Raw genomic sequence first — 12,008 nt, forward strand, 5'->3', positions numbered from 1 at the left:
CAGCCCCTCTCGGTTTCACTACTGTGTCTCCTTTCTGCTGGTTTGTTTTCTCAGATTAAGGTCATGCAACTAGAGCTGAGTGTACCAATCCAATATAGCAATTTCCCTTAACTCACATAAAATGACTATAGTCTTTTATTTTTTTCTGAGATCTGAACAAAGATGATGTATGAGTTATTTTGTTGACGTAACTTTTGAAGACATGATGGAAAGAAAGCTGACTGCTGCCATTTCAGTCGATGAGTCAGTTCAGTCAGAGGTCAAAGGCCAACCCGAAATATGTCGGGACCAAGTACAGATGAGAGGACTTTGTTGTTCTTACACTGTAGTTGCATCTTAAACTGGAGCAAATGCATTTCAAAATGGCGTAACTGTCATTGAAAAGCAAATGCATCCTACAATGAAGTCATCCTTAAAATACAGATTTGAGCTACATGGTGGAACTGAGCATGGATGCACTAATTTCACGTGTTTAGCCAAAGATACCATAATGACACTGGCAGATTTTCCTGTAGTTGCTCGGTTACATGCGTGATTAAGAACAAGTTCTGTTAATTCTGTTCTAAGGATTATAACAGTTTGGTTGGTTGCTCTTTGGTCAGCACTAGGAGCTGAGAAATGATGATAATTCAGTATCACTCACTTTTTTCAGCCGTCAAAATACTGTTTCGTGGAGACATCACCAAATTTAAATGAGATGTTAGAATACAGTTTGTGTCATGTGTTGTGATCCCTTTAGCAGAAGAGCTAATCCCTCTGGCACTACCTCTAGTCCACAGCACAAGCTAGTGACAAAACTTAATTAAATATAATTAAAAATAGGTTTCTTCAGATGATGGTTTTCGCCCTCAGCGATGCTTGATAGTTAGAGTTGTTTGTTTGTCAAGATAACCACAGTTAAGTGGACAGCAGCTTTTGAATGTCATGGTGATTAGTATGCCAGAATCCCACTGAAGTCCCTTTTGGACAGGATTAACATTAGAGGGAGGTGATAATATGAAATATTCAGTAAGTAGTCCAGTAACAATAAAGAAAAATATAAAGAGTGCTGCCTTAGCTCAAAAACAGTAGTGTTGGTATTATTTAGGAAAAATAATACCAACCCTTTAATTGACATTGGCATTATGACTCGGTACGTCCCCCCACTAGCCTGCCAGCCATGTAGAAAAACCGATGGGGATAGTGTGCTGCGACATTACCATGTTTCAACTCATCAGGTGCCTCAGATTCTTTTCAGACTGCCAACCAACATTAAGAATGATAGAAGACCAGCAGACCTAACGGGACCATGCCGGTGTGGCAGAGGTCTAATTACCCAGCATAAATACAATTCACTCTGTGGCTTTACAGTGGAAGTACATGGCCTTTAATGAATTGGTGTTTTATGAAATACTAGTTGATTGATTAGGGATATTTTTTGTGAGTTCATTTTTCATTTAACAGCCACTGTGCAGCAGACTTTTCTTTGACCCATGAATAGCTACAATGCTTTTCACCTGCTACCTTGAAAAGAAGTTCACATGTAGCAAATTCTGTTCTTCAGTAAAGATTGAGCTGTTTTTTTCTGAATATAAACACTTTATTTAAAATATTCAGGAGGCTGAACAGTCAATGGCAGTTATTAACAACCTATCAACATTGGCTCCAATTACCAGCATTGGTTCAAGGCCTTTTCCCTTTCCCTTTCTTCTTCTTTGTTCCTTCTCATACATTCAATTAAGGAGAAGACATGCAGTCGTCTTATCTCTATCGTCTCTCACTGTGATTAGAACTCTCTCTGCCTTTCACTTTTTTATCTCTTTTGCTTTAGCTCCCACTTTAATTGGTTCTGCCAGCAGCAACAGCTCTGTGGCAAACACCTTAAAAGTGTCATTACTGGTAGTCCTGCAGTCAGCCCCACTTAAACCTTGGGAACCTGAATCACTCAAACAAGTCAACAAGAGCATGTAAAGAGGCTCCTTGTGTGTCTGTCTCTCTGTCTCTCTGTCTGTCTGTGTGTGTGTGTGTGTGTGTGTGTGTGTGTGTGTGTGCGTGTGCGTGTGTGCACCTTGGCCTTATTGGAATGTAATCTAAAATGCATAGCAGAATTCTGTATTGTATCTGTAAATAATGACATTGATTATAAGACTGGGGAATTGACAGAGTTGGTTGGAGTGGAAGCTTTTACTAGGCCACAGAGACAAACAGCTCACTGCATAATGAGTTTTAATTTCCATCACTTGATATCTTTATTTTCTAACTCCAGCTGTTCTTCAACGGTGCCACCACTCCTTGCACACCATACACCAAATATCACACTAGCGTCAAAGCTCTTTCTGTAACAGCACTTTCATGTTTAATCAGTCATCACAACATTTATGTAATGTAGACCTTTTTTTTAAATGCTAAAGAGCCATTTCTTAACATGAACTATAGATAAAGATTCTGTGTTTGAAAATGGATAACACTGCTTGTATGTGTGGGAGCATACATGTGATTTTGATTTAATTTCTAGTTGGAGAAGATTTAACAGACCTTTTAAGCTGAGAGCTTATAGGCATGTGGAACAAGACATTTAGAAGCTGAGCTAAAAGGTTCTGTACTCTAATTTACAAAACATTTTTGGAGGCACGACTTATGATTTGTCTTCACTACCCTGCCGTCATCCATCAGACACAGTAATAAGCTACTCTGTGAAGCTCGGCTTCCCCGGTGATGTTTACCCCCCATCATAAGTAGGTCAATGGCCGAGTATTAAAATAAAGAGGAAGATTTTGTATTTATTCAAGCTCTATCACATTAATGCCGATTGAGATTAAAGGTTGAAATTGGTGGCAAAGATTACAAATTATGTATGTATGTATTTTTTTTTTATTATTTTTTTTTTATATATATACATATGCTCGGCAAGACAAGAAGCTGTCTCACAACAACACAAAGACTGTTATATCTAAGCATGATTCAGACTTTGTGCTCCATTTGTCTCTTCTGTCTGAAGGTGCCTTTTTTTACATCCACTTCACTAAATAGCATTGTAGCTGCCTGTGTGTGTGTGTGTGAGTGTGTGCGTGTGTGCGTGTGTGCGTGTGTGTGTGTGCGTGTGTGCGTGTGTGTGCGCGTGTGTGCGCTACAGGCCAAATCTCCCATCAGCTGAGCAGATGGAATGTGCCTCCGCACCACTTGGCCAGTTAGCTTCCTGGCTCGTGGCTAGTACTTTAGCCATGCCACTTGCCAGCCATCAGTATGCTCAAAGTGAACCTTTCCCACAGTTTGTGACCTCTTTTGATCTCTCACATGTTGAGAACTTTTTTGCTCACATGTTGATGTCAGAACCAGTTATAACTCACTCATATATTACACATGTTCTCACCTCCTCTGTGTGTCTGTCCTTTCTGTTTTGCAGTCCCTACAGTAAAGACCCCTCCTCTCGGCCCTGTTGCCCTCGCAGCAGTGATTGCTGGCCCAGTGTGTGTTCTCTGCCTGCTGCTGGTCTTGGCGTTCTATGTTTGCCACAGCCACAGGGGTCTGGGGGCTGGGGGGGCCGGGGCCCATCACCACCACCACCATCGGGTGCCCAACGAAGAAGACCCCTCCATGGACCACCCCTTCATCACTGTTGGAACAACGCTGAAGGACCTCATCTATGACATGACAACCTCAGGCTCTGGATCAGGTATGATGCTGCCCCCCAGGGTCCTGGTGTTCCTGGACAGTCTGGGCAGACACTGTGTGTGTTTGGGGTTGGATTGAAAGAAATAATATATCCACGCCTACATGAGAAGGGCCAGTGTGATATCTGTAGCTGTAAATATATCATGATGGAACACAACACAACATGAGAAGTGGGGTGAAGAAGGGATGTGATATGTTGAGAGATGTGATCATGAACATTTTATCAGTCAGCTGTGCTTTGAATCTCTCATTTTCATATCAGTAATCAGAAGTCATTCCAGCAAATGTGTCTAATTGTAAGTGTATTGCTTTGTTGCTTTATTGGATAGTCATGCTTCCAATGATAAAATGAATTTGTAGTAGTCTTAGTTGGCAGAGTTTTGTGAAATATATTTATTTACTTTCTTGCCAAGAATTTGATGTGAAGATCAATACCACTGTCATGTTTGTACAATAATTATGAAGTTAATGCAAGAAACCATCTTAGCTTACCATAGATTGTAAATGGCAGAACAGCTAGCCTGGTTCTGTCCAAAGCTAACAAAATCCACCTACCAGCACCTAAAGCTCACTAATGAGTGGATTACATCTTGTTTGTTTAATCTACACAAAAACTGAAGTGTAGAAAGTACAAGTGTAGTTCTTTTGATGATTTATTTTGTGGCAAAGCAGTCACTACTTGGAGTCTCTGTGGGTTGCCTGGCAACCTCAAGGTGACAACAAATTACTGCACCAGGCCAGGAAATGTTTTTTGTGGGTTGTGGCAAAACGCTTATGAGATGTGTTTTAGTAGGGCCACATGATATATGGAGAAACAGTCGTTTTGGGATTATTTGGGCAGATATTATGACTGCGATAGGATTTACAACTAGTGCAATGTGAATGTTGACCAGATTAATTTTCACTGAAAAAAATGTAAAACATGATTTCTTACATCCGTAGAGCGAGGTTAGTAGGACAGGGCATGTATGCAGCATTACAGTACTTCATTATAATGCTGTGCTGTCATTTTTCACTTTTATCAGAAAACTGTGTGGCTGTATATTTTAGCAATGATTGGGGATGTTGCTTTGCATTGTGTATAGTTCCTTCACAAGGTGTTCTGTCTGACATTTAACGGTCAATCTTAAACTGTACTACTCAGAGTGCAGCATAGCAGTGACTACAGTCTCAGCTACAGATCAGCTAGCAGACGTTTCCTGTCTGCAGCTGTCTGCAGTGTGTAGCGATCTCCACAGGTCCACTTGGTTCCTGACCTGAATTGGGACCGGTCGGAAAATACACAAGGTCATATTGGGTCCAGGCAGGGTGTTTGTATTCTGCTGGTCTCAGGTCTGTGTCAATGTGTCTAATACACAAGTAGATCCAAGTGGCCACTTATCAGGTTTGATCAGATGGTGCTGGTTTGAGATGGATATAGTTGGTGAATTGTTCATTCACATGTGAATCTTAAAATAATGTATATGCTCTTTATACAGCGGTCAGGGTTTATATGGATGTGTATACTGATTCTTGTTTATATCCATGTTTAAAATAAAGTGACATATAATGAATATTTATTATAGAAAATAGTTACGTGTGTGTGTGTGTGTGTGTGTGTGTGTGTGTGTGTGTGTGTGTGTGTGTGTGTGTGTGTGTGTGTGTGTGTGTGTGTGTGTGTGTGTGTGTGTGTGTGTGCATGCACATGTACAGTAGTCAGACCCTGTAGCTGCACACATCTTAAAGTAAAACTCTATTATAATGACTGGTTGGCCCAGATTCAGGCTGAATAACTGCACGCATGCACACACGCACGCACACACACACTCACACACTCACGCACTCATGCACACTCTGCACTGGCAGAAACTGTTCTTGATGCTAGCCATAAATTAGCACCTCTCTGTGGAGACTGGCACTTCCAACACTCTGCCAAGGAGAGACTTGGATTCAGTTTTTCTAGCTATTTACACCATATTGCACAATATGCAGTCGTGTGTGTGGCTGATACAGTGTGTATATGAGTGGTTGTGTTGTGTGTGTGTGTGTGTGTGGCAGAAGTGTGTGGGCTGTTATAATCACTTTGCTGAGTCAGAATATGTGTGTGGTGCCTGCTGAAATGTTCATTCCGCTATCGTTTTCTGTTTCCTCATCAGCCGTTTGCCAAACTAGCAAGCTGACAGAGTAACAGTTGTTATAGTAAGTTTATGCTTATTGTAAATGTAATAGACCAAATAAAAACCAAACCGTGCGGCACTTGACCAAACACACGAGCACCCACACTGTTCGGGGTCATTGGTGAGCATCCGTGGCCATAGTTTTTGTGCCGTGTCCGGCAGCGTTGGCACTAGCCGGTCCTTGTCTGTGGCTGTTTCAGATAACTTTTTGGCGGCGGACCCTGTTGGTGAGAGAAATAACTATGAATGGCTGTTCAGCTAACCAAATCAGTGCACGAGAAGACAAACAGAGAAAGCCCCTGTAGTAGTATCCATGATTTCACCCGTTAAGTGCGGTTTCTCCTTATTTTTCTTCCACTGCTTCTTTACCTGTGACTTTTGTGACTTTTTCATCAGACTTATTCTTGATATGAAGTGGCTAAATGAGTGAGAGTGGTGTGAAAATGATTTATCAAACAGCAGTTCGTATATCCGCAGTCCTGAGTCTTCCTGTTTCCTCTTTTTAGAATGATTGAGACTGCTGCCACCTGGTGGTTTGGAGAGGTATTTCCTCTCAGGCAGGCCCAAAACGTACAGTACAAGCTATTTGGCCATTGGCTGTAGGCTCTGCGTTGTTTTCAAGTTCAACTTTATGTCCGAGACACAGGCGACGCTCTAGTCAGCCTTCATTGCTGCTAGTTCTTTCTGGGTTTACTGTGTCTCGGCCCTTCATGACAAACGGTTGTAGAAAGAGTGGAGCATCGTAGAACCAGAACATCTGTGGTTTGATTCAAGTAATTGCCAGAGGTAGAAGTATGATGATGATGTATTAGGACAGTTTTTGATAAAATTACAAAAAACTGATTTTGAAAATGGTCATAACAAATCATCATTTTATGAGGAAAATGTAATACCGTTTATAAAATTATATTAAATGGGGATGTAACCCTAAACCCTCTTTTTGAGTTGTAAATTATCTATACAGTCATTTTATTGCAGTTCATGGTGTTTACAGTTAACAGTTATTAGCCTTAAATGTATGTATGCGACCCAATAGACAAATTTGAAATTTAAAAAAAAATGTGACACATAATCTATCACAGAAGTACAAGACAGCATCACATTCCACCAGGTGTTAAAAGACATTAAAATGAGAGCTAGTAACTACAGTTCTATGAATTATGGATGGCCACCAAATGCATTAATTAGGTCTTAATAAGGCGGAAACGGGTCTGGTGTAGAGAGTCAAAGGGAAGGATTGCTAGAGGGAGTAACGTAGGTCTTCAGTACCTGAAAATACAGCTGTAATATTCAGAGAAAATGTTGTACCGTCTTCATTTTGACAGTTGAAAATCAAGGATCAGTGATGTAGAATAAGCTGGTGGAGCCAGTCCCCCACAGAGCTCCCGCCTTCTCTCTAATGTCATTGGTGTTATTTATTGTGACTCATAGTAAGACTCAGGACTAACCACCATTCCCTCACTTATATCAGGCTACTCAATATCGTTTCATGTGCTATTGATTTTTCAGGGTGGGTGATCTTTTTTTCCTTATATATTCGCAGCTCAGAACCTTTCTTTTTATTGGTTTATTCTTGAATAGTTGCAGCTTTATTCAAAATATTTTTTTTCTTAACATATGAAATTACATTCTCTGAGTTAATAAAGTTGAAACTACTGACTCAGCAGGGCTCTAAAATACTGAGGTTTTGATGAGTCTTCTGCCTCCTCCACTGCACATTGGAGGCGCTTTGAACAATGTCAGATGACCTCTGACTGTAACATTTTCCATAGACTTCCTCCTATTATTATATTACATATATTATATGCGTTAGTGTTCAACACCAGAGCCTGGTGAAATGTTTTATTTCTGTCTGTTTCTCTCCAGGTCTGCCACTGCTAGTACAGAGGACCATCGCCAGGACCATCATCCTCCAGGAGAGCATTGGGAAGGGGCGTTTCGGGGAGGTGTGGCGTGGTAAATGGCGTGGTGAGGAGGTGGCGGTGAAGATCTTCTCCTCCCGCGAGGAACGCTCCTGGTTCCGCGAGGCTGAGATCTACCAGACCGTGATGCTGAGACACGAGAACATTCTGGGCTTCATCGCGGCTGACAACAAAGGTGAGAAACCTCCAGAAGTGCTCTGAGAGGCTGGATTAAGATAAGGCTGCACATAGATCTGTGAGAAAATGGTAAGGCTTATCATACAGTGAGGAAGAATAGGATAAACATCAGACTTGAGCCAGCAGGAAGATCCAAAAATAACTTGACACAAAGAAATGAATGGAATTGCAAAGAAAATAGTTGACACAATTGTAAGGCTGAAGTTTTCATGAAAGCGTATCAAGTCTCAACATAGATCTTCATCACGCTGAGCTTATCATCTGCAATTGACAGAATGGGCAGCTTTAATTAGGAGTGAACCTTGAGCTGTCAGAGCAGAAAAGCAGCTCTGCTAACGGGGAGGTTACTGCAGGCGAGTGTTCACGGTGAAGAGACAGGCTGGTAGACAGTGTGGGGGAGTAACGGTTCACAGTGAAGGCCAAGCACATTAACACAAAGTCTAACAGCTCCAGCATCATGCACGCACAAACACACACACACACACACACACACAGGAGCACTGTGACCCAGGAGCAAATGGATTTTGTGTGTTCATTACAGTTTTACTGATAGGTTTATAATTGTATATTATTATTATTAATGTATTTATGGGATGAAGAATATGATGTAGTTATGGTGACACCTGTAAGGACATGTCTCCACATTGGATGATTTGTCGACATAGATTTTCAATTTCATCTGCAAACACCTCTCAAACAATGTTTAGAGATTAAATTCCAGTTTTACATAGAGGCTGTGTACACCTGGCATTCATTCCATGCATCTGGATGATCCTATCACAAGTGGACAGCTCTGAGTACGTCAGTTCACACCTGGTGTTAGAATGTGCCTAGGGTGACCACTTGTGATCGGATCACACACGAGTCACTGGGACAATCGGACATGATGTCTACACAAAGACAGACCTTAAAGGTGCAATATGTAATGTTATGTAGTAAAGTAGTCGTATGAGACAGGATGACCTAGAGCTAGCTTGTTAGCATGCTAACTTCCACAGACATCTCTGCAAAACAATGGCACAATTTCAAAACTGAACTGTCCAGTATTACTTTATATTCTGTTAATAATTTTGGTACATTTTTTATGTTTTAAACATCTCACATATTGCACCTTTTTTAATGTATACCATTAGCTGAATTAACAAGAAGGTCCAAATAATCAAAAACTTGTCATAGATGTGGCCCAGGACACGTGTGTACACACTGCTAAAAGAAAGTGGTCGTATGCAGCCCAGACGACCTTTGTCCACCTGAGACGCATGTCAATGGCAGGTGTCAACAGGGCCACAGTTAGCCATTCGAACCAGATCGATGCAGTTGACATTAAAAATCACACACAATCATACATAAATTGCTGGAATCGGTTCTAGTAATGCACTGGTCTGCATTGTACTAGAAGATGCTCCTAAGAAATCATGTTTTCTTCAGTATCAACAGTAATCCAATCACTTTCCAGTGACTATCTTGCATCAAGCCCTTGGCAAAATATAATTTTTCGGTCACTTCCCTCAAATCCTGAAAACCTAGAAATATATTTATTTTATAAGCAAAAAATCCCAATGAGTTCAAATTGCATCCTCATAAACACAGCCCCAAACTATCATAGTATCACTCGCATTGATGACCGGATGATCAGAACAGCCTGAATCATTCTGAATATGATCTGCAGAACTAAGACGTGTAGCGTCTATGGAATAAGATCAAATCAGTCAGACTCTAGTGGAGATAACTAACTACTGAAAGAGTGGAACAAAGACAAAACCACCTTCATCTCTAACCCTTTATCTCCTCTCTCTTCTTCCTGTGAATGTGTGTGTGTGTGTGTGTGTGTAGATAATGGGACATGGACTCAGCTGTGGCTGGTGTCTGATTACCATGAACACGGCTCCCTGTTTGACTACCTGAACCGCTACACCGTCACTGTGGAAGGCATGATCAAACTGTCCCTATCCACAGCCAGCGGCCTCGCCCACCTCCACATGGAGATAGTGGGCACGCAAGGTGAGACATGCACGCACACACACACACACACACATACAGACATACATACATACATTGGATACAATGATATCCAATCCAGGTAGTCCCAGTTGTAAGGACAGATTAATGCATTTTAAGGCTTATCAGATGACAAAACACTGCACAACACTTTGTAACAACTCTGGAAAGTTATCAGAGGAGGAAGTATTTTATCTTTCATCACAGGTAAACTGTAGAGATGCAACAGTCACGTTACAAAGAAATCTGCCAGGCATGTGCGCTTGCATTTATTTGATTGACCAACATAAATGATATTGCATTGCTGTGCATACTGGTTTTGAAAAGCAGTCCACTGGTCTGCATTGTACTCCTACAAATTAAATTAAATTAATTTTATTTATATAGCCCTGCATCACAATCACATTGCCTCAGTGGGCTTCACAATCTGTACAGTGAACAACATCCTCTGTCCTAGACCCTCGATTTGAGTGAGGAAAAACTTGTCATGTTGGAGGAAAAAAACCCTCTAATAGGGGAAAACACACTGCTGGACTCATTATGGTCAGTTTAAAAACAAATGATCAAAATCAATACAGCAGATCCAGAGATAAGACCTTTTTTATTTCACGCATTCTTCTCACCTTTTAAAACCTGCCACCTACATCACCCACAATGCAACTTAGCCAGTGAGTTACGTCACTGGAGGCAATTTATTGGATTACATGCAGCTTCCTCTGAAGCCACAAAAGGCTTTGTAATACTTCAGTTTCCCTTTATCGTCACTAAATGTAAATGTATCTTGGTGCTCTGCCATTCCCATTGGTACTGACCAAGATTCAAAAGATGTGATGACTGACATTTTACTTCATAGCCAGCCCTGGTTCAAAGGAGCCGTATTATGATATCTAAATTCTAATCATCAAATCAAAACCCTTATCATCTTCGTCCCTTTTTGTTTTTTGTTTTTGAAATTGCCCATACATATCTCATGTATAGAATGCTCAGTGTTTCTTATGAAGTTTCTGTTAATGTGGGGCTCTTGTGGAATGTATGATGTTCTGCCTCCAGGGAAGCCAGCTATTGCTCACAGAGACCTGAAGTCAAAGAACATTCTGGTGAAGAAGAACGGGACCTGCTGCATCGCTGACCTGGGTCTAGCTGTCCGCCACGACTCGGCCACAGACACCATCGACATCGCTCCAAACCACAGAGTGGGAACCAAAAGGTAACCACGTGCTGCACATCCCCTTTTTAAAATGTTTTTGTCACATTTCTTCAGAAGCAGATAACTAAGGCTCAGACTTCTTCTTGTTCTGTGTCAGCTGTGTTCTGTCAAGAGGTAACCGGAACTTTCTATTTGGACCATTTTGGCCATCTTTCATTATGACAAAAGTGTCCTTTTGGGATAATGTCAGCTCTGCTTCACTGTGCAGGCAGGTGCCATGTTGTCACCATTAGCGGGTGTTGTGTTGTTTCACAGCACGTCTCTGAGCCTCAGAACAAGTGGCCACAGTGAATAGGCGGTGTAAATAAAGAAGTCAGGCCATTAGAATGACAGGCTTTCTGCCTCGACTGTTTAAACTCAGAGAGGTGACTCTATTTCAGCTCTCAGGTTTATCAGGACATCTCTGGTTATAATCAATCATCTTGTCACTTTAAGTTTGCCCAGTCATTGCAGAGGGCTGAAACAGTCTCAGTTGGTGCTCAAACAAACATGGATAGCATCGTTTATGCTGACAGACCTGAGGATGTCATTGAACTTCAGATAAATCCTCTGTCAACTTGCGTATAGAATTTGTTGCAATAAGGCAGATATAGACTTATAGAAATATAGAATTCAGCCATGATGATTCTAGCATGAAAATTTAATCCGGGCACAGCCCTCACAGAAACATGTAAATCCAACTAAATCCCTTTAAATTGTATAGTTAAATAACTGACTTTGAAAAATGTCTAAATCAAGCTGATGGATGGTATTGTGACACAGAAGCCACAGAAATAGGTATTTGTCATTTCTTCCTTTATACCCAGCTGGTAATTGTCCAGACTACTGGTGGCTTCTCACTTTCACTCTCCCCTTGTGAGTCTCTGTCCACACATCTCTTCTTCTATTATGCAGACT

At 41.2% G+C, this 12,008-nt stretch overlaps 1 protein-coding gene across 2 annotated transcripts in view; it reads left to right on the forward strand.

Moving 5' to 3' along the window:
* tgfbr1b (transforming growth factor, beta receptor 1 b) overlaps window positions 1–12,008 on the forward strand; it is a 37,445-nt gene that overhangs the window by 2,993 nt on the left and 22,444 nt on the right. For both annotated transcript variants that reach the window (XR_012180500.1, XM_073488408.1), the window contains exons 2-5: window positions 3,383–3,652; window positions 7,674–7,904; window positions 9,740–9,907; window positions 10,955–11,111. Coding sequence is in view for 1 of the 2 variants with exons in the window: in XM_073488408.1 (XP_073344509.1) it covers window positions 3,383–3,652; window positions 7,674–7,904; window positions 9,740–9,907; window positions 10,955–11,111 (826 nt within the window). In the remaining variant the exon portion in view is untranslated. The remainder of the gene's footprint in view (window positions 1–3,382; window positions 3,653–7,673; window positions 7,905–9,739; window positions 9,908–10,954; window positions 11,112–12,008) is intronic.

This window comes from Pagrus major, chromosome 19, assembly GCF_040436345.1.
Source record: "Pagrus major chromosome 19, Pma_NU_1.0".
NCBI lineage: Eukaryota > Metazoa > Chordata > Actinopteri > Spariformes > Sparidae > Pagrus > Pagrus major.